General features: G+C 48.4%; 1 protein-coding gene across 1 annotated transcript; it reads left to right on the forward strand.

Annotated features, from left to right (window-relative positions):
- Positions 1–2295: 2295 nt before the first annotated feature.
- Positions 2296–19846, forward strand: MLYCD (malonyl-CoA decarboxylase). Its single transcript, XM_003820878.6, has 5 exons — positions 2296–3332; positions 10649–10761; positions 11788–11944; positions 15882–16031; positions 18627–19846. The coding sequence occupies exons 1-5, from the start codon at positions 2805–2807 to the stop codon at positions 19158–19160; spliced, it is 1482 nt and encodes a 493-aa protein (XP_003820926.2). The 5' UTR covers positions 2296–2804; the 3' UTR covers positions 19161–19846.
- The last annotated feature ends 2192 nt before the right edge of the window (positions 19847–22038 follow it).

Consider the following 22038-nt stretch of genomic DNA (forward strand, 5'->3'; position numbering starts at 1 on the left):
TTACCCACTGAATGGTCTTAGAACCCTTGTCAAAAATGAATTGACCAGGCCAGGCACGGTGGCTCACGCCTGTAATCCCAGCACTTTGGGAGGCCAAGGCGGGCAGATCACAAGGTCAGGAGTTCGAGACCAGCCTCGCCAACTTAGTGCAACCCTGTCTCTACTAAAAATACAAAAATTAGCTGGGTGTGGTGGCACACACCTGTAGTCCCAGCTACTCAGGAGGCTGAGGCAGGAGAATTACTTGAACCTGGGTGGCAGAGGTTGCAGTGAGCCAAGACCATGCCAGTACACTCCAGCCTGAGTGACAGAGTGAGACTCTGTCTCAAAAAAAAAAAAAAAAAAAATCAATTGACCATAGATGGGTTTATTTCTGAATGTTCAATTCTATTCTATTGATTTTTGTGTTTTATCTTTCTGCCAATACCACATGATTTTTATTACTGTGGCTTTGTAGTAAGTTTGTTCTTTTTAAAGATTGTTCTGGCCACTCAGGGCCCCTAGCATTTCTATATAAATATTAGAATATGTTTTTCTATTTCTGCAAAAAAAAAAGGCAGTTGAAATTTTAATAGGGATTGTATTAGATCTGTAGGTTAATTTGGGGAGTATTGCCATTGTATTAGTCTGTTGTCATGCTGCTATAAAGAAATACATGAGACTGGGTAATTCATAAAGAAAAGAGGTTTAATTGGAACATGGTTCCACAAGCTGTACAGAAGACGCAGTGGCTTCTGCTTCTGGGGAGGCCTCAGGAGGCTTCCATTCATGGCGGAAGGCAAAGGGGGAGTGAGGAGCTTCACATGGCCAGAGCAGGAGAGAGGGGGTGGTGATGCACACTTCTAAACAACCGGATCTCCTGAGAACTCACTGTAGGGTACCAAGGGGGGATGGTGCTAACCCCCCATTTATGAGAACTCTGCCCCTATGACCCAATCATTTCTTACCAGGCCCCACCTCCAACACTGAGGATTACAATTAGACATGAGATTTGGTTGGACACAGATCCAAACCATATTAGCTATATTAACAATATTACATCTTCCAATCCATGAACCATGCATGGACCATTCCATTTGTTTAGGTCTTCTTTAATTTCCTTCATTACTGTTCTGTGGTTTTCCATCTATCAGTCTCACACTTCCTTGGTTAAACATGTTTCTTTTATCCCTTCAGATGTTGTTGTAAATAGAATTGTTTCTTTAATTTCATTTTTGGATTGGGGCAGTCTTTTGAAATGAGGACATGAGTGGGAAAAAGCAGGGGATGGCTGTTGACGCCTAGAGAAAAAAGTATAAACACAGAGAAAAAAAACCAGAAGTCAGAAATTACATAAAAAGGAAGGCACTGGGAAAGATGAGAAAGAACAGGGTTGTGGGAGTACTACACTTAGCAAATGGTTAAGCAAAGTCAAGCTTTCAAGACAAGATTCCTAAAGCAAGGCAGGATTATCCTAGGACAGACAAGAGCTCACTCGACAAGGCAAACAGACAAACACCAGAGTTTGGACCCCACCAACTCCCTTAGCCAGCTGGCAATATGGTTTCACCACTTCTTAGAAAAGAGGAACGGAGAGGTGTGCTCAAAAGCCACCACTAGGGTTTCAGAATGTTTTGTGTGCCTATGTCTTGGCAGAATGAGCCAAACGTAGTTTCTTCGTGCCCCATAAGATGAGACACACCCAGCAAAGGCTGTCCTCATACAGAACTACCTCCAGGTGTGTTTTATACTGCAAGACCTGCACCAAAGGGTTCTACCTATAGAAATCCTAGCACCTAGACATAGTCAACCAAGTACATGGCTCCCTCACCCTCCAACCAAAGATGCCATATTTCCATCAGAGTGGAACAAAATCCCACTGTGTTCCTAATGCCTCCTGCAATTTTGCATGTGGGAGACATGGCTGGTACGCGACATTCTCTTCTACTAATTGTAATGGACTGGGGAAGGAGGGGGAACTAGAGTTCAGGCCTATCTTTCTAGAGGACAAAATAAATCTCTCTTGATAACTGCAATTATCTGAAAACTATTTCAAAGAAAACTCTTTGTCTCATTCTGGCATTTGCTCAAGGGTATGGCTTTCCATCAGTCTCTCTGTCTCTATGTCTCTTTTACATACATATGCATGTGTATATGCGTGCGTATGTGTACATACATCCATACATATAGACATATTCTCTCTCTCTCCACACACACACACCCCTCCAACCTCTGTGGCTCTGAGAGTCATGTGTGTAAGACACTGACGCGAATGGTGAGTGCCTAGGCAGGAGTCAAACAAAGGCTACCTACCATGCCAGAGGATTGCCACAAACACCTCTTAAGCAAGCATATTCCTTGGCTCCTCCCAGACACACTGAATCTGAATCTCTAGGATTCTGATTTCGGAGCCCAGGAATCCTCCGGTGCAGGAGTTCCCAGGTGACTGTGATGCACCGGGAGGCTGGAGGCGCTCGGATCTAGAGAGGAGGCGGCACTTGTGCAGTGCAGTTGGGAAAGAGAGGCGGGGCTGGGCCGGTGCCTTTAGGCGGCCAGGTGTTAGGACCGGAGTACAAGCCGCCAGCCACGCAGGAGCAGGCCCCGAGGCAGCCCAGCCGCGGGGCAGTAACCTTTAGCCACACTTGGCCTCCGGCCGCCGCCAGAGCCGCTCCGCCCCCGCCGCCTCGCCCCCACCGCCCCGCCCTCCTATTGGCCGCCTCCCCAGCCGGGCTCGCGGCCTCGGCCAATGGGGCCGGCTCGCGCCGGAAGCCGGAAGCGCGGCAGCTGCGGCGGCGCTCCCCCCTCGGCAGCTGTTGTTCGGCACCATGCGAGGCCTCGGGCCAGGCTTGACGGCCAGGCGTCTCCTCCCGCTGCGGTTTCCCCCGCGGCCGCCCGGGCCCCGGCTGGCGAGCGGGCAGGCGGCCGGCGCCCTGGAGCGGGCCATGGACGAGCTGCTGCGCCGCGCGGTGCCGCCGACCCCGGCCTACGAGCTGCGCGAGAAGACACCGGCGCCCGCCGAGGGTCAGTGCGCGGACTTCGTGAGCTTCTACGGTGGGCTGGCCGAGACGGCCCAGCGGGCCGAACTGCTGGGCCGCCTGGCGCGGGGCTTCGGCGTGGACCACGGCCAGGTGGCGGAACAGAGCGCCGGCGTGCTCCATCTGCGCCAGCAGCAGCGGGAGGCGGCGGTGCTGCTGCAGGCCGAGGACCGGCTGCGCTACGCGCTGGTGCCGCGCTATCGCGGCCTCTTCCACCACATCAGCAAGCTGGACGGCGGCGTGCGCTTCCTGGTGCAGCTGCGGGCCGACCTGCTGGAGGCGCAGGCCCTCAAGCTGGTGGAGGGGCCGGACGTCCGGGTAAGGGGCCGCCGTCGACCCCCCGGCAGCGCGGACTGGCCGCCCTACTCGAGTAGTCCTCACTTGCCCCCTCCAAGTCCCACACACCCCGCCTTCCCTGCCCGATAGCACGCTCACTTCGCCCCCAATTACCGCCTGCCAACTGTGTCCCCTTCCCACGCTGTCTGAGTCCTGGCCTCGTCAGAGCGCACCCCCGCCTCCCTCCAGTCTGTCCTTGAAGTCCTCACTTGTATAGCGTTTACTAAATACTCAGCACTTGGTGGTCTTTAAGGTAACTGTCACCTCTCGTACCTGATTTAGTGTGTGCTCTACAGTCTCTTTAAATTATTGTAGCTGAGAAGTGTTTCATCTATATGGTATACCTGAACTAGAGTATCAGACTGAGCATCAGGCAGCCTTCTGAGACCCTGGATGGTGTTTCAGAAGTTCACTGGGCACCCGCTATGTGTGAGACATTGTCCTGAGAAGTCCTGTGAAATGCACAAAGGTAAATAGGACTCAAGGTCACCACCATCACCCAGGAGTCTCCATGGCTTCTAGCCTTGTCTGTGCTCCATGACTTTTGGGAGGGCATTTAACTCCCTGCGTTCAGTACTTAATGTGATGATTCTGAGTTGACTTGAGGTAATCAGGCATTAGCACAGTTCATTCATGTTAAATGCAGACACATACTTTGAGATTTAAATGATTATGACCCGAAAGAAGGCCTAGAGCAGCATATACTCTTCTTTTATACTGTTAGTATTAAATACGGCGAAAAACTAACCTGCCCTTTTTTTATTTTTATTTTTGTTGCCCAGACTGGAGTACAGTGGTGTTTTCACGGCTCACTGCAGCCTCGGCTTCCCCAGGCTCAAGCAATCTTCCCACCTCAGCCTCCTGAGTAGCTGGGACTACAGGTGCAGGCCACCATGTCCGGCTAATTTTTTTTTTTTTTTTTTTTTTTTTTTGTAGAGAGGGCGTTTCACCATGTGGCCCAGGCTTAACCTGCCCTTTTAATGAACGAAAAATGATGTAAATGTTTCAGGAAGTTTTGGACATTCAGAAGTTTGTTATGTGCAGTTAGTGTTAAAAAAAATTGAACACTTGAATGATTATGACTTGACCCATTTAAGAACTCTAATACTGGTTTAATAGTTTTCATTCCTTCAGTCTTACGTGGGTGATAACACGTATCTCTTTTACAGTAAAGGAGAACATGCTGAGGTTGTGTGACTTGTTCTTAAATTCAGAGCAAAAAGCTGTTGCTGATCACCCACCCTAATCCAGGGTTATTTGCACTACGCTTTATATCACTGTCTTACCGTTAATCAGATGTTTATTAGAAACTTTCTTTTTTGGCTACTTAGATGCATAAAATTGGGCATAATTAAGTATGGGATTAATGTCAAGAGTGACAACAGTGGCCATGATTTGATTCCCCGTGATAGCTGGTTAATTTACAGCGCTAAGTGTTACTGAGGGCCGGGCATCTTTGGCCGTAAGATTCTCAGACAGAAAGCCCACAGTTGCTAATTGCATGACACAGAATCAGTCATGAATTCTTGCTGTGTTGAATTATCATGTTCTGGGCTCAAGCCTAGTCTGAATAGCTGAGTTTTTCTGATCCACACTTGGACATAGTACTTGCAATATATCATCTCCCCAAGTAAATGATCAGCTCCTCGAAAACTGGGAAACTTGTCTTTAAATTTCTTGCATAGCAGAATGATGAATGAATCATTGTAATAGATTCCTGGGTGTCCTGGCATAAGACACACTTGACACACTAATCATTCAGCATCTGTGTGGAGGTGAGACTGCCCCACACTCTGTCATAGATTTTTGAGCCTGAGCGAAAGCCATGAAGGACTTGAAAGGTTTCTGCCCAGCTGAGAGGGTCCTCATATCAGACATTTGGACAGCTTTGTCCCTCATTGATTTCTCACATCCGGTCCAATTCTGAATTCTCTGGTTCTGTGAGATGCTGTGGAATACATCCTTTTGTTCTTCCCCACTCAAGAAAACTCTTGGTTATCGCATCTTTGGGGAGGAACACGTTGCATGGCAACTGAACACACTCACCTCCAGACTTGACTGTTGAGAGAAAGGAGCTGGCCCCTGGGAAATACAGAGGCTGCTGAGTCCTTAGACATTCACAAGTTTCCTTGCTTTTTGACCAAGGCTATTTACATAAGGGAAAAAAAACATTGCATACTGTAATGCTAGGCCAAAAGTCCTGTGGACCAGAGATGTTTATCAAACAGAATGCATAACGGCAGCCTGATCTTTGCCTCTGCATATGGTTTGGACATAATGGCTGCAGGAGCCTTTCCGTGATTGCTTTATTGTGCCCCTTCCCTTTCTTTACCTAGAAACCCCAGCCTTATATTCAGTGCATGTAACTGTTAGTAGCCGAACCTATTAATTCCCTTCCCCTTCCCTTGTTCTACGTAGTTGTTTTCTCGTATATACACATATATATGTATGTGTGTATATATGTGTGTGTGTGTGTGTGTGTGTGTTTGTATATATATATGGGTTTTTGTTTTGTTGTTTTTGTTTATGGTTTTTTTGTTTGTGTTTATTTTTTTGTTTATGTTTTTTCTTGCTACGTTTCCCAGGCTGGTCTTGAACTCCTGGCCTCAAGCAAGCAATCCTCCAATCCCAAGTGCTGGGATTATAGATAGGTGTGAGCCCAGATGTAATTTTTTTAAAATCCCTGTCATTTAAATCAGTCTTAGAATAGAATTAGATTGTTGTGTACATATAAACTATCAACTGGGATCTGATATTGTAACCTCTCACCAGAATCACTTAATGTGGTAGGATCCGATCTATTTTTTTTAATCTGATCTTTTTTTTTTTTTTTGAGACAGAGTCTTGCTCTGTTGCCCAGGCTGGAGTGCAGCAGCACAATCTCTGCTCATTGCAGCCTCTGCCTCCCAGGTTCAAGCCATTCTCCCACCTCAGCCTTCTGAGTAGCTGGGAATACAGGTGCTTGCCAACACATCTGGTTAATTTTTGTATTTTTAGTAAAGATGGGGTTTTGCTAAGTTGGCCAGGCTGGTCTGGAACTCCTGACCTCAGATGATCCGCCTGCCTTGGCCTTCCAAAGTGCTGGAATTACAGGTGTGAACCACTGTGCCCGGCTGTGTTCTTACTTTTTAAAATGTTCTTTTCCTCTGATCTGAGTGAGTTTGGAGGCTTGTTACTGCCTGGATTTGTGGCCTCCTGAACGTAGAGGAGTTTGTAGGTATGTGTGTCCCTGTGGTTGCATGGTAGGTGTGGGTATGAGGATGTGATGTGTCTGGGGGATGGTGGTTTACAGGCTTTTTGTTTTTCTCCAGAGGCCCAGTTGGTTGATGACTTCAGTTTCTTAGAGGTGAAATCCCAGTGAAACCGAGTCGAATCCCCAGTAGAGGGGAAGGTCTGAGCGAGGTTCAGTGATTTGTGGGCACTCGAGGAAGGTTGGCCTTTAATTCATGGAAAGGCTTCCTCATGGGCGGTTTGGACCTTGCAGTTAGGGTGGAATGAGAGGTGCTCGAACCTTAACAGAGGCACAGAAACTAGAGAAGGGACCCGGTTCCCACTGCCACAGCCACCCGGCCATGCTAGACACCTGCGTACCCTCTGCCTTTTAGTTAATTGAGTACTCCTTGTTGGTTCTAGTAAATTCTGTGCTTACCTATGCTAAATAATACTTATTTTTAGATAGGAAAGTATACCCATAGTATCAAGTGTACGCCTGCGGAGTGGCAGCTTATGTGAGTGGGAATTGTCCCCAAATTTCTCAGCCTCTGCAGTGCTACCCTCATCCGTGACTTTATCTTCCCTTCCCCAGAGCAGGGCTTCTGGACAAGGGAGGGTAACTTTTCTTCACATACCAAAATAAGCAGATCTTGATAGAGCTTCAAAAGAGAGGGAACCAGTTTCTCTTTTAAAAGGAAAAGTGGGCTGGGCTAAACAGTGTCATACAAGTCAATGGAATTAACAATACACAATACACAGAGCCGGGTGCAGTGCCACGCACCTGTAGTCCCTGCTACTTGGGAGGTTCAGCTGAGCCCAGAAGTTCAAGTCCAGCCTAGGCAACAGAGCAAGACCTGCCTCTGAAAAAAAAAATAAGAAGCACTCCAGCAGAATCCACTGAGAATTGTCGCTGCCCTTAGCATCACCAGGATATTCCCCGCAGTTGTGTTTCTCAGTCTTGTATTGGTGATAAATGGTGCCTGAATTAACGCACGTACAGTTGCAGAGGCCTCTTTCCCTGGTGGTGTTTGTATCCCGGCAACGTTGCCGCGTGCTGTGGCTCTTCCCAGCCTGAACAGCTGCTGCCGGTGTTAGAACTGAGCAACGGAGACTTCTAACCTTTAGCCTAGATTCCCACTTCTCGTGTACCAGTGTCACATTTTGTAGCTGTCAGGAGCCCAAAATAGAATGAAGAGATTTGTAGGGGAGGAGCTTTCATCAGCCAAACCATTTCTTTCACAATTAATATTAAATTGATAGTAAAACTAGGTATTTCCAGCTTTTTTCGTATCATGAATCTAAGATACTAGTACCTCTTACACAGAGCTCAGATCATCCGTTCCTAAACTGGGGTACAGAAGCCCTCCTGGCCCCTGGGATGGTCCATAGATAAGTATCAGAGGAGTCCATGAACCCCAGGAAAACGTATGCACAATTTTACTAATGTGTTTGCAGCGTTCTGGGGGCAGGACCTATGGTTTTTAGCACGTAAGAGTGTGAGAGGATCCCAGGAAGATTAAGAATTGCTATAGTCAAATGCAGAAAGTACAGTTTTATAAAGGGCCATTCCGTGTCACCTAGCAAATGATCTCTTTCATCCTGCCCTCTTGCTACTTCGTAATCACCATTCATTCCATTTTTCCATCTTTTTCATTTGATATCAATCTATTAGTGAATGCTTTGTGAACCATAAAAATGAATCAGAAGTGGACCCTGCTTTTATGGCGTTTACAACCAAGTAAAGGAGATTGAGTCATGGAATGTAGAGTTAAAGGGAATTGCAAAGATCTTCTGGTCCAGCTGTCTATCCAATGCTTAAATCCGTTTTCAAACAGCTCCGTTGAGTTCTGTCCACCTGTGCTTGATGACTTCCAGTGCTGAGGGTCACCGTCTCCCAGGATGACCTCTGTGGACAGCTCCAGCTATTCAACAGTTCCTCTTTACACTAAATTGAGTCCACATCTGACTGCCCATGACTTCCACCAGTCAGTCCTAGATTTCCTTCCCCGGCCCCCATGGGGTCACACAGAACAAATTTGTGGCCTCTTTCGTGCCCTAGTGCTTAAACATGTAAAAGGAGACCTCATCTCCTTCCGAAAACTTCTCTGAGCCATCACCCCAAAACCTGCAACTCTTCCTCAGGCATCAAAGTTCTGAGTCCTTTCACCCTTTAACAGGGATTAAAATGTAAAATTGTTTTATAAAATTTGGAAGCTGAGGCAGGAGAATCGCTTGAACCCAGGGAGCAGAGGTTGCAGTGAGCCAGGGTTGCACCACTGCACTCCAGCCTGGGTGACAGAGCAAGACTCCATCTCTCAAAAAAAAAAAAAAAAAAATTCTAGCCGTTGTAAAGCCATTCTTATAGGTGTTGCCCATTGTGTTCTTTATGACCCTTATAGAGAGATTCAGAAGGTCATTCTTGTATCAGATGTCCGGAGATGTTTACTGTTATTTAATAATAATGTTCAGTGGATCTGTTACTATGTAGTTTATGAGTAACAAAGACCCAAAATAACAGTGATTTGAATATGACAGAAGTTTGTCTGTCATGTGAAAGTCTAGAGGTGGGCAACCCAGAGCTGATTCTGGTCTTTGGTGCTCTTGGTAGATCCAGACTTGAATCTTGTTGCTCTGCCCAGAAAAACCATCTCCAAAGCCACGTCGTGGCCCAGGATGGCTGCTCCAATGCCAGCCATCACACCGCCTTCCAGTCTGCAGTGGAAAGGACAAAGAAAAAGATGGGCCAAGGGCCTGCTCCTGCTGTCTTTTCAAGTTCCCCAAAGTGGCTGCAGGAGACCTCTGCTTACCCCTCATTGACCAGAGAGCTCTGTCACATGGCTGACCCCAGCCGCAGTGCAATCTTTGTTCTGGACAGCTGTGTCCCTAGCTGAAAAGTGAGGCTTCTATTAATTTGAAAGAAAAGGGATACAGCCATTGGGGAACAACAAGCTGTGGCTGTGCAGGCAGCACCGAGGCGACGCTGCTCCTGCTCAGGGCCTTGTGTTCTGCTCTTGCTGGAAAAGCTTCAGTGCAGATGTATCTTGGGTGGTCAAGTCAATTCACATCATTTTTGGAAGTAGATACAATATAAATAAGTGAAGCAAAATTAGGATAATTTCATCAACTCTGAAATGCATTGGTTGCCAGATACACTATTATTTTATGTCCCTTTAAGGTAGGTTAAAAATGCTGCCAGTTACGGCGGGGCACAGTGGCTGACGCCTGTAATCCCAGCACTTTGAGAGGCCAAGGCAGGCAGATTGCCTGTGCTCAGGAGCTCGAGACCAGCCTGGGCAACGTGGCAAAACCCCATTTCTACAAAAAATACAAAAAAAAAAATTATCCAGGCTTGATGGCGCTCACCTGCAGTCCCAGCTACGTGGGGGGCTGAGAAAGGAGGACCACTTGAGCCCAGGAGGTCAAGGCTGCAGTGAGCCGTGTTCATGCTGTTGCATTCCAGCCTGGGTGACCGAGTGAGACCCCGTCTCTTAAAACAAAAATGCTGCCAATTAGTCTGTGACCCGCCATCATTCGAAAGATGCATCCTGACTTGAGAGATGTTAAAATATGAAAATGTACATCTCTGAGTTGATGAAATAGGGTTCCTGAACCAAGTACTTGTCTTTCTTAGGAAATGTAGGCGTAATGTTTTGACGTATCAAAGAAGGTTCCCGAAAGGACGAGGAGAGTGCTGTTGACACCCTTGCTGTCTTAGTATTTCCTTTACAGTGCATCTTTCATTGTTATGTTGATTTTATATGATTAGTATGCTCACTATGGTGAACGAATTGGAACATATTATTTGATTTGGGCAACTTAGTTCAAATTGAATTGTTTCCATTCAGAGGTCTTAACAGACTGAAGTAGTTAAGTCTAAATAGAGCGTTGAACGAAAGCCTGACTTGGTTTGAGATAAGATGTCTGACAGAGGAATCTTGGGAAAAGCTGTTTGGAGAATTGTCTTGCACAGTTGTCTTATGTATCGTGCTTGAGTGTTTTCATTCCTTGTGCTGACCACAACACAGAGATGGGCTTGATCTGTTTGTTGCACATTGGAGGCCTGGGATTTATCTTCTCCTTTTCAGGAAATGAATGGGGTGCTGAAAGGAATGCTCTCAGAATGGTTTTCCTCCGGGTTCCTGAACCTAGAACGGGTTACCTGGCATTCACCGTGTGAAGTGCTTCAGAAAATCAGTGAGTAAGTATTACGGTTTTCATTTTCTTTGTACATACATTTTTCATATATATTTGTGTATGTTTTATATTGACTAAAAGCTAATCTATCTCCATTCATATGTACAGTTTATTTCAAGTCTAATAAAATCCAAACACAGTATTTGCAAATGCTGCGGCTGTCACCACACATGATACTAAGATTATGGAGGAAGAAGAAAGGGCACCAAGAGAAACTGATACGTCTGTCAGTGACCTGCGTGTGAGGTCTTATTTGTGTCCTCTTATTTAAAGCAAACACACCCATTTTCGCTCGTCCCAAGACCCCGTGATCAGAGTTGTAGAAACTCACTGGACCAAGCATTTGCATTCGTAATCAAAACAGTATTTAGCCCACCTGGTGGTTAAGATTTCTCCCTGAGTTAAAATCTCTAAACAAACTATATCATGTGTTAGTTACATCCAGGACCCGTATAACACAGGCTAGCATGTCACGGTGCCTTCACAACCTTTGCACGTAGGTATCTTCACATTACATGTTGTCCCATGGAATCCATGGTTTGAAAAGTGTCCTATTTGAAATGTAACCAATTCAATTCAAAGGGCTGACAGTGCCTGCTGCCATTTCACATGCTGAAAACAAAATAGCGGTGGGGCGAGATTGCTGGAAGACACCAGATGAGCCCCCTGATTGCAGCACTGACGGCTTCACAGAGATCCCGAGGAAAGAAAAGACAGTGTTCAACACCAAGCGTTTGATTAGGTTTCACGTTAAAATCTGCGTGAATCCTTCCCCGGAGCCTCACAAACTCCTCTTAAAACTGGGATTAAAACTGGAGCACAATTTTGTGTGTAAAATGGTCATTCACTGTAGTTCCTCTCAGTGGGTGCTGTTTCTCATGAAAATGGCTTTCTTTGAATTTTCCAGAAGAGTCCATTAAAGCTCTATTTAAAGAACTTGTTTGACTTAGACGAATAGTATGAATAGGAGTCAGCAGCCGTTGCTTGTGAATTATGCATTTGTCTTGTCTCTTTATAAATTCCGCCCCAGGGCTGAGGCTGTGCATCCTGTAAAAAACTGGATGGACATGAAGCGCCGTGTTGGGCCCTACAGAAGGTGTTACTTCTTTTCTCACTGTTCGACCCCTGGGGAGCCCCTGGTCGTTTTGCACGTGGCACTGACTGGTGACATCTCCAGCAACATCCAGGTACCTGCGATGGTCAATTCGGGACAAGATGGGCACCCCATAGAGCCCCTTGTGTTTTTTGTTTTGTTTTGTTTTTACTTGAGTTTATCCTCTTTTTTTTTTTTTTTTTAAATAAATGGTTTTGGGCTTTTTTAAATTGGTTAAATAAAATCTCCAGATTTGTAGGTGTAGAGCGTAGAAGTGTAACAGGCAGACAGTTATGGAGCAAGGCGAGCATTCATCTGGCTGTGTTGATCTTAGGTTGAGATACAGTTAAAGTCTATCACAGAACATGTTTGTGAGGCAGAAAATAATTGTGAAGGAAGAAGGGACAGATACCTGGTCCATACATAGTTCACCTTTACAGCTTTTGTTAAATGCCTGTGGGGAGTTTTGAAAGATACTTGATTAGAAAATTGAAAGAGGCACTCCATCCCTTATGCTTGATGTGGGCCGAGGACACTCCTTGGCGAGTGGAGGTTATGGGACTTGTGGTTGATAGCCCCGTCCTGTGGCAAGCTGCTGTGCTCCTGGGTGAGTTTGGCAAGAATGTCTGAAACGCTCCTGCAGGCCCATGGGGGCAGAAGAACCAGGGAGCACATTGCAGGGTCTGGAAATAGGAGTGCTAAAGACAGGTGGCAGGGAGCATGAGACCCCTGGGGCATTGCAGGTTTGCTCAGACCAAGAGGACATGAGGGGCTGTTAGGAAGCTAAGTGGATGATGGCCCATCACAAGGTGAGTGCCCTAAGCAGGTGTCCTGCTGAGAAGTTAGAGAAGCTGAATAGGGCAAATGAGCAGACATTCCTGATCACCAAGGAGAAACACATTCCCTTACAATGTTTGTGTGTGAAAGAGTCACACTCCGATGCCCTCTTGGTGGGACTAGGGGCCATTCTGACTTCTCTGAGGGCAATTTGGCAACATGGATGAAAATTCAGAATGTGCATTCCTTCTGGCCTAACAGTTCCACTCTTAGGAACTTCTCCTGGGGAGATGCTCAGCCCTCAGAGTCAGATGGCTATTCCTGCAGCATTGCTGACAGTTCAGAAGGCTGGAGATGATAACCTAGGGCCCATTAGGAGAGAATGGGCTCCAGGAGGGCGGTGTAGACACATGGCGCGGCCTCGTGTACATCAGATATCTGTGCATGTATTTAAATATTGTTGTAGGTTTATATGGAAAACCAGCCTTGACTTACTCTTGAGTAGAAGTTCAGGTTTACAGAGTAGCATGTGTATGGTGTGGTCTTATGAATAATATTAATAATATCTGTTGAGTAGTGCTCTGTGCCTGTCAGTCTGTGAAGCACATTTTGTGTGTTATTGCCCTGAGCACCTTGTGATTTAGGTGGTGGTGGTGTGTTTTTTTTTTTTTTTTGAAGCGGAGTTTCGCTCTTCTTGCACAGGCTAGAGTGCAATGGTGCTGTCTCGGCTCACTGCAACCTCCATCTCCCGGGTACAAGCGATTCTCCTGCCTCAGCCTCCCGAGTAGCTGGGGATTACAGGCATGTGCCACCATGCCCAGCTATTTTTTTTTTTTTTTTTGTATTTTTAGCAGAGATGGGATTTCACCATGTTGGCCAGGCTGGTGTCGAACTCCTGACCTCAGGTGATCTGCCCGCCGCGGCTTCCCAAAGTGCTGGGACTATAAAGGCGTGAGCCACCGTGCCCGGCTGATTTAGGTATTATTATGAGAAAACCGAGGCTTGAGGGAACGTCCGCAACTTACCCATGATCATCGAGCAAGTAAGGGCCGAACTGGAAATCAGACCCAGCTCGCATCCTGACTGTAACGGCACGTGAGAGTGTGCGTGGGTACGCAGTCCTGTGTGCATTTGTGTGCGTACCGAGAGCCTCTGAGACAGGCCTGGAAAGGTGTTCATCAAAAGGGCAGCAGCAACAGGCATGGAGATTAGATTTTGGAGTAATTGGTTATTTTTTTTTATGCATGGTTTTTTTTTTTTTGCCTCTTTTTGTTTTATTCACTTAGTTTTATCAATTTTTTGTCTCTTTGGCATTATACATACCTCACTTGTATAACCGAAGAAAGTTTTGTTTTTATTTTGAAAACTTAAAAAAAAAGATTGCTGGGATTTTTGCATAAGGAATCACAAGATAATTTGCAGACTTCTTAAAAAACAAAGGAGAGCCCGGCGCAGTGACTCACGCCCAGAAGCCCAACACTCCGGGAGGCTGAGGAGGCAGCCGGATCACCTGAGGTCAGGAGTTCCAGACCAGCCTGGCCAACGTGGTGAAACCCCGTCTCTACTAAAAATACAAAAATTATCCGGGTGTGGTGGTGTGTGCCTGTAGCCCCAGCTACTTGGGAGGCTGAGGCACAAATGAGAATCGCTTGCCACTAGGCAGAGGTTGCACTGAGCCGAGGTCGTGCCACTGCACTCCAGCCTGGGCGACAGAGCAAGACTCCGTCTCAAAAAAAAAAAAAAAAAGAAAGGAGATAAGCCTGGGAGTGATGTGAAGTGAGCTCCGTCCTGTGAACGACAGAGCTCTTCCATAGAGCACGGTGCAGGACAGCGGGCCCCTCTCGGGCCTCGGAGGATATGTCCTTCATGTCATGAGCTCTCCCCCTTTCCTCACAGCAGCATTTCTTCACTTTGTTGGAGTCACAGACCCTGTTAAGAATCTGGAGGGAAAAATGCTGAGGATGTTTTCTTCAGGGCAGATATGCATAGACTCACACATTCCATACACAATTTCTTTCTTTTTTTCTTTTTTTTGAGACGGAGTCTCGCTCTGTGCCCAGGCTGGAGTGCAGTGGCGTGATCTCGGCTCCCTGCAACCTCCGCCTCCCGGGTTCACACCATTCTCCTGCCTCAGCCTCCGTAGTAGCTGGGACTACAGGCACCTGCCACCATGCCCGGCTCATTTTTTTTGTATTTTTAGTAGAGACGGGGTTTCACCGTGTTAGCCAGGGTGGTCTCGATCTCCTGACCTCGTGATCCGCCCGCCTCGGCCTCCCAAAGTGCTGGGATTACAGGCGTGAGCCACCGCGCCCGGCCTCCATACACAATTTCAGAAAGTTCATGGACTGACTACGAGACCTCGTCTATGCAGTCTGAGCTAAACGCTCCTACTTCCAGCATCGAACGTAGCTGGTAGAAGTTAAAATCGTTTAAATGGGTTCTTCAAAAGTAAGCTGGTTTCCCTGCTTCAAAGCAGATGAAAAGGTAGCCCCCTGCTGTTCCACTGTTATCCAGTGAGCTTTGGAGTGTTAAGGATTATGCTTCGGAGTATAAGGGATTAGAAAACGCTGCCGTCAGAATGAGAGGCAATAAACTCAGACTTCAGCTAAGCGACTTCCCAGTCTAGCTCGTTTCTTAGAATGCCTCGCAGGGATGTCTGCAAATGTGTTATCATTTAGGAAAAACAAAAATGGCACAAAACCCAAAAGGTACATGAAAAAGTCAAACAAAGGTATATTTCCTAAAAGAAAATTATATAGGACTGCTTATAGCCTCTTGAGAAATTTGAAAAACCTAGGGTTCAGAGAAAAGGAGGAAAAACAATTCAGTGGTGGGAAACGTCAGTCCTTTAGGAGAAGCTGAAGGAACTGGAGCTGTTTGGTCTCAAGGATCCATGTGTTATCGCTGAGTGTTGGCCGGAGAGTTTATGGAGCAAGTTTTTGTTTGCACAAAGGCCTAAAAGAGACAGAAAGGGGCATACATTGCTCTTCAACAAAGTTTGCATGAAAATTTCAAAATGGCAGAAACGATGCAGTGCTGAGGACCCCCAGGCACGCGGTGGAGTCGCCTCCTCCAGAGAGTTTTCAAAACAGAGCAGCTTTTAGGCTCTGTAGCCTGAACCCCAGCTGGGGAGCCGAGGTCTCTTCCAGCTCCTTGAGTGCTCTGAGAATTGTCTTCTCGTCCCAGCAACAGGCTTGCCTCGTGGGCTGCAGAGCGGCCAGGCCACCCTTAGAACCATCGTTGGTGTTTTCCAGGCAATCGTGAAGGAACATCCTCCATCAGAAACAGAAGAGAAGAACAAAATCGCTGCTGCGATCTTTTATTCCATCAGCTTGACCCAGCAGGGACTCCAAGGGGTGGAGCTGGGAACATTCCTCATAAAGCGAGTCGTCAAGGAGTTGCAGGTAAGCGACACGCAGGGAGCCCCGGTCACGCTTGGCTTCCGTGTGGTCAGGTCAGCGAACCTCGTGGGGTGTCAGGTGCCATGAGGGACACAGATGAAGACAGGAGCTAAAGGGAGGGGCAGGGGGTAGAAAAGGTGCCAGAGGCCCCTTGGCAACTCCTAGGAGCCATGAGTCTCCCAGCGAGATGAGAATGATGCTGAGAGAGGCCTCCAACCCAGCTGCCCAGTTGACTGCAAGACGCAGTTGTGTTCTGAGGTCATCAACTCTCTCTAGGGTGACCTCGTTCTGACCTGCTCGGGACACTCTGGATTTCACGTGTCATCCTGGTGTAAGTGTCACTCTGAAATGTCCCAGCCAGATGGCACAGCTGGTAGTCATCCTGCCACGCCTGTCCTCCCCCTGCCCCTGCCCACACTCTCAGGGCCTCTGACACCTGATGTGCTGTTAGCTTGGGCCTTCTCATGGCTTGTGAGGGAGTGCTGAGGTGAGACCAGACAGCTCGAAGGTAAATGCATCGGCTTTTAATCTAACTCTCCTCTCTTTGCTGCCCTGTGAAAAACATATTAACCATCCTACATCAGAAATGTTGATGTTCACTCCAGGCCTAGGCTTTCGAAAACCACCAGCCTCATCAGGGACTTGGATAAATTCCAATGAGTAGAATCTAATAATTAGGTGCAGCAGCTAGATGTTTGCTAATGACTGGCTCTGAGCAGGGTGTTCACTGTGTTGGGGGCTGCACATGGTTGCAGCAGAGGCCTTCCTTTGAGGACGACAGTGTGGAGTGGGGACGTTTACGTGCTCCTAGTAAATTCATAATCAATTTCTAATTGAAGCCCTCAAGATTCAGCTGGGTGTGGGCTTCATTACCACGCCGCCATGTTTCCCCCGGGTAACAATGAGCCGTAGCTCATTCCCACAGTTTCCTCATTCCTCTGTCTTCACTGAGGGTGGTGATTAGCAGGGCGGGGTGGGGAAATGTATCAGGGTAAGGAAGGCAGGAAGAGGAGGAGCAGATCCCGGGATTCGGGGGAGTTGGGCCTTAGCCCAGCAGCTGTCCTGAGGGTGTCGCTTAACTGCCCCTGGGCGGCCAGCCTAGAAGTCCTCAAAGGGAGTCTGGAAGGGAACAAATGGCCCCTCTGCATGGAGGCGCGCGTCAGGGTTTACAAAAGCGAAACACAGCTGGGCGCAGTGGCCCACGCCTGTAATCCCAGCCGAGGCAGGCAGATCACCTGGGGTCAGGAGTTCGAGACTAGCCTGGCGAACGTGGTGAAACCCCGTCTCTACTAAAAATACAAAAATTAGGCATGGTGGCGCATGCCTGTAGTCCCAGCTACTCGGGAGGCTGAGGCAGGAGAATCACTTGAACCTAGGAGGCGGAGATTGCAGTGAGCCAAGACTGCACCATTGCACTCCAGCCTGGGAGAGACAGTCTCAAAAAAAAAAAAAAAAAAAAAAAAACAGTGGTTCGGGGCGGGGGCAAAAAACCCGGGAGCTACCACGAATGCCCAACGAGAGGAACATGGTGAGGAAAATCATAATAGGCTTCTCTTTTCATATTACTCTGTGGTTAAAATTTTCTGTTTTTGAATTTTAAATGATAATGAGAAAATGCTCACGATATAAATTCATATTGCAAAATATAAAGTAAGTGTCTCACCCATGCAAAAATCGCATCAAGAAACACCAGGAGTTTATCTGAGCAGACTGTCGAGGGTAGTTTTCTCAATGTAGTGGAGTGTGATGGTTTTATTTTCTTCTGTCATTAATTTTTTTAAAAAATATCTATAGTGAGCCTTTGTTACATTTATAATCAGAAAGTAGTAGATTGTTTGAAATGATCATGAGATCTCTGTCTAGTTGGGACAATAACGATTGAACCGTGTCATGTGATATGGAGAGACACCCGCAGCGTCCCCCTCCTTGCCCTCTACCCCGTTCTGCACCCGCTGGGGTGTGGCCGGGCAGCTAGTCGCTCACTCACCAGTCCCTGGCCACTCGTGTGCCGAGCAGCAGAGCAGCTTCTGGGGCCTCACAGGTGGCCATGGGAGGAGCATGGTGTACGGGAAAGACAAGGCCTGCAGTGAGTAGCTGCAGTGCACCGAGCCCCACTCCCAACTGGCCAGCTGTCTGGTTTTAGGCAAGTCCCCCAACACCCTAGTCTCGGTTTTGCCGACATGAGAAGGGTTGGTGGGGACGGAGACGCCCTGCCTTGGGGAGTCAGGATGCCTCCAGGGTCTGGCACACATCAGGTTCCTGATAAATATGTCCTGCTGGGCGTGGTGGCGTGAGCCTGCGGTCCCAGCTACTCAGCAGGCCGAGGCAGGAGGATGGCTTGGACCCAGGAGATGGAGGCTGCAGTGAGCCATGATGACACCACTGCACTCCAGCTAGGGCAATAGAGCAAGACCCTGACTCTAAGAGGAAAAAAAGAAAAGTTCCTTGAAAGAAGATAAACAACATGTATCAGATGTCACTCTGACCGCTACACAGCAGCATGTGAGCCGTAGGTTAAGAGGTGCTCCTCTGTTGGTAACGTACCTGCTGAATTTGTGTTTTCTCCGCCTTCCTTTCCACCCCAACCATGCTTTACAGAGAGAGTTTCCTCACCTTGGGGTGTTTTCGAGTCTGTCACCTATACCTGGTTTCACCAAATGGCTTCTCGGGCTTCTGAACTCGCAAACGAAGGAGCATGGGAGGAATGAACTCTTTACAGATTCGGAATGTAAGGAAATCTCGGAGATCACAGGTGGCCCCATTAACGAGACCCTCAAGCTCCTCCTCAGCAGCAGCGAGTGGGTGCAGTCGGAGAAGCTGGTGCGGGCGCTGCAGACTCCGCTGATGAGGCTGTGCGCCTGGTACCTGTATGGAGAGAAGCACCGCGGCTACGCGCTGAACCCCGTGGCCAACTTCCACCTGCAGAACGGGGCGGTGCTGTGGCGCATCAACTGGATGGCGGATGTGAGCCTCAGAGGCATCACCGGCTCCTGCGGCCTGATGGCCAACTACCGCTACTTCCTGGAGGAGACGGGCCCCAACAGCACCTCCTACCTCGGCTCCAAGATCATCAAAGCCTCTGAGCAGGTCCTCAGCCTAGTGGCCCAGTTTCAAAAGAACAGCAAGCTCTGACGGTAAACCTCTCCTAAAGCACAGGGCCCCGGCTAAGAAAATCATCATTTTCAGGAGGGGCCGGGAGTTATGTATCTGAAGGAGCTTTCCAAGCAAAGCCAAAGTTGACTGTGTTCTTGTCCCGCCGCCGGTCCACACTGTGAGGCCAGGCCCCAACTTCCCTCGCCCTGGGCGAGACATGCACCCAGTGCAAGACGGTTGTGGGTGCGGGTGCACACAGATGAGTGGGTTGCTGTTTCTGTCTCCGGAAGATTCTGTCATTGCCCTTGGCCTGGCTCCCTGCCCGGGGCTGGTGCTGTGGTACCTACATCTTCAGGAAGCTGTGCAGCCTCTGCCATTGCCCTCCCAGGAGGATCTGGCATCCTCCTAAGGACCAGGGCGCGTGGCCCAGATAAGAATAGGTGTTCCTTTGCGCTCATAAAACAGAATGCGGCGATGGTTGCTTTAGCCATTTCTCACCATGCAATGCAGAGGGACAAAGGGCTGTGCTACACTTCCCAGTTAAATTCTGAAGCTCATAAATGTATGAAAAGGTTTGTGATTTTGCACAAGGTGTGTGTAGTAAGTGAAATCGTTGAACACAAAAATGTTGCTGCTTGAGGCATAAGTTGGATAATAGGCTTTAAATGATCAGGGATTCAGGTTCATAATGAACTTCACAGTAAAGAACACGTTTGTTCTGTAAAGCATTGAACATCTGATTATGTAGTGGTGGTCGTCTTTAAGATTAGAGACCTGGGAAGGCTGGAATCAGCCAGCCAGCCTGCAGGGAGTTTGGGATGAAGGAGCCTGGGGTGTGTGGGATGAGAACAAAGATGAAGGAAGGGGGAGTCATTGTGCTTGTGGGAGGAAGGCAGTTGTGTTTGTGTGTATATGTGTGTATCAGTGCACGTCTGTGTGCATGTGCACGAGCGTCTGTGTGTATCAGTGCACGTCTGTGTGCATGTGCACGAGCGTCTGTGTATCAGTGCACGTCTGTGTGCGTGTGCACGAGCGTGTGTGTATCAGTGCACGTCTGTGTGCATGTGCACGAGCGTCTCTGTATCTGCATGTCTGTGTGCGTGTGCACGAACGTCTCTGTGTGTATCAGTGCACGTCTGTGTGCGTGTGCACGAGTGTCTATCAGTGCACGTCTGTGCATGTGCACGAGCATCTGTGTATCAGTGCATGTCTGTGTGCGTGTGCACGAGCGTCTCTGTGTGTATCAGTGCACGTCTGTGTGCATGTGCACGAGCGTCTCTGTGTATCAGTGCACGTCTGTGTGCATGTGCACGAGCGTCTGTGTGGATCAGTGCACGTCTGTGCATGTGCACGAGCGTCTCTGTGTGTATCAATGCACGTCTGTGCATGTGCACGAGCATCTGTATCAGTGCATGTCTGTGTGCGTGTGCACGAGCGTCTCTGTATCAGTGCATGTCTGTGTGCATGTGCACGAGCGTCTCTGTGTCAGTGCACGTCTGTGCGTGTGCACGAGCGTCTGTATCAGTGCACGTCTGTGCGTGTGCACGAGTGTCTCTGTATCAGTGCACGTCTGTGTGCATGTGCACGAGCGTCTATCAGTGCACGTCTGTGCGTGTGCACGAGCGTCTCTGTGTGGATCAGTGCACGTCTGTGCGTGTGCACGAGCGTCTCTGTCAGTGCACGTCTGTGCATGTGCGCATGGGCATGTGCTCACACGTCTTTGTGTGTCTATGTGCGCGTGTCCACAGTTGCCCTGTCCTTGCTGTCCTCGCTGTCCTCGGTTTGGCAGACAGGTCCCTCACCTTCCTTGCCTTTCATCTCCCGTGACCCACGCCAGGCCCCTTCTCTGGCTTCTGCGTACGGCATGTTGCTTCGTGACAGACGGTGTGATGGTGGGAGCTGTCTCATGCCTCTTGTTCTCCGGGCTGATTCTGAAAGAGTGGCTTGCAGGCCAATCACTGCAATCCTGGCAACCTGCCCGCCCTTCTTGCGGGCAGAGTTCTTTACCGTAAGCGTCCCCAGACCCTCAGGCCTGCGGAAACCTGCTGGGCCTTACCATCTTTGCTTAGCTTTTGGCCTAGATCTTAAAGACCAGCAGTCTTCTGTGCTTTATTCTGCTGCCTCCAGAGTGCCATGGACAGATCACTCATTCTGGATCACTCCAGCAGCCTTTCGGATCCGGTGGCGCCCTTCCTGGCTGTGTCCTTCACCTGTGCTGTCTGGTTCTCTCCTGTGTGGACAGGGGATGATAGGAATTCCCGCTGCACAGGCCGCTGGGAGGACGGGCTCAGGTGACATCCGCCGAGGCTTTGGCTCACCAGAGGAGTTTGTAGATGTCAGTCATCCCCAAGTCACTAGGAACTAGCACTCCTGAGGTAGGTCTCGGAATAGTGTTCAAATCCATTTTACTATTGCGGCCAAGGAGCCCTCCCTCCAGCAAGGCCGCTCATCACATCACGTTACTCTTTAGGTCAAATGTAATCCTCCCGGTTTTATTTATCACTAAGGCAGAGTTTCTTAACCTTTTGTGAGTTACAGATCACTGAAATTCTGGTGAAAGCCAGGTAGGCCTCGCCTCAGGAGAACACATACATGGTGCACAGAACACGCACACAATGCACAGAACACAGTGTGCAGGAGAACAGTCACAGTGCACAGGAGAATTCACGCACACAGTGCACAGGAGAACACACACTGCACAGGAGAACAGAGTGCACAGAACACACACACAGTGCACAGAACACACACAGTGCACAGGAGAACACTGCACTGGAGAACACACAGTGTACAGGAGAACACTCAGTGCACAGAAAACACGCACAGTGCACAGGAGAACTCATTGCATAGGAGAATACACACTGCACAGAACAAATGCACAGCACACAGGAGAACATGCACACACAGTGCACAGGAGAAC

The sequence above is a fragment of the Pan paniscus genome, chromosome 18 (genome assembly GCF_029289425.2).
Source record: "Pan paniscus chromosome 18, NHGRI_mPanPan1-v2.0_pri, whole genome shotgun sequence".
Lineage (NCBI taxonomy): Eukaryota > Metazoa > Chordata > Mammalia > Primates > Hominidae > Pan > Pan paniscus.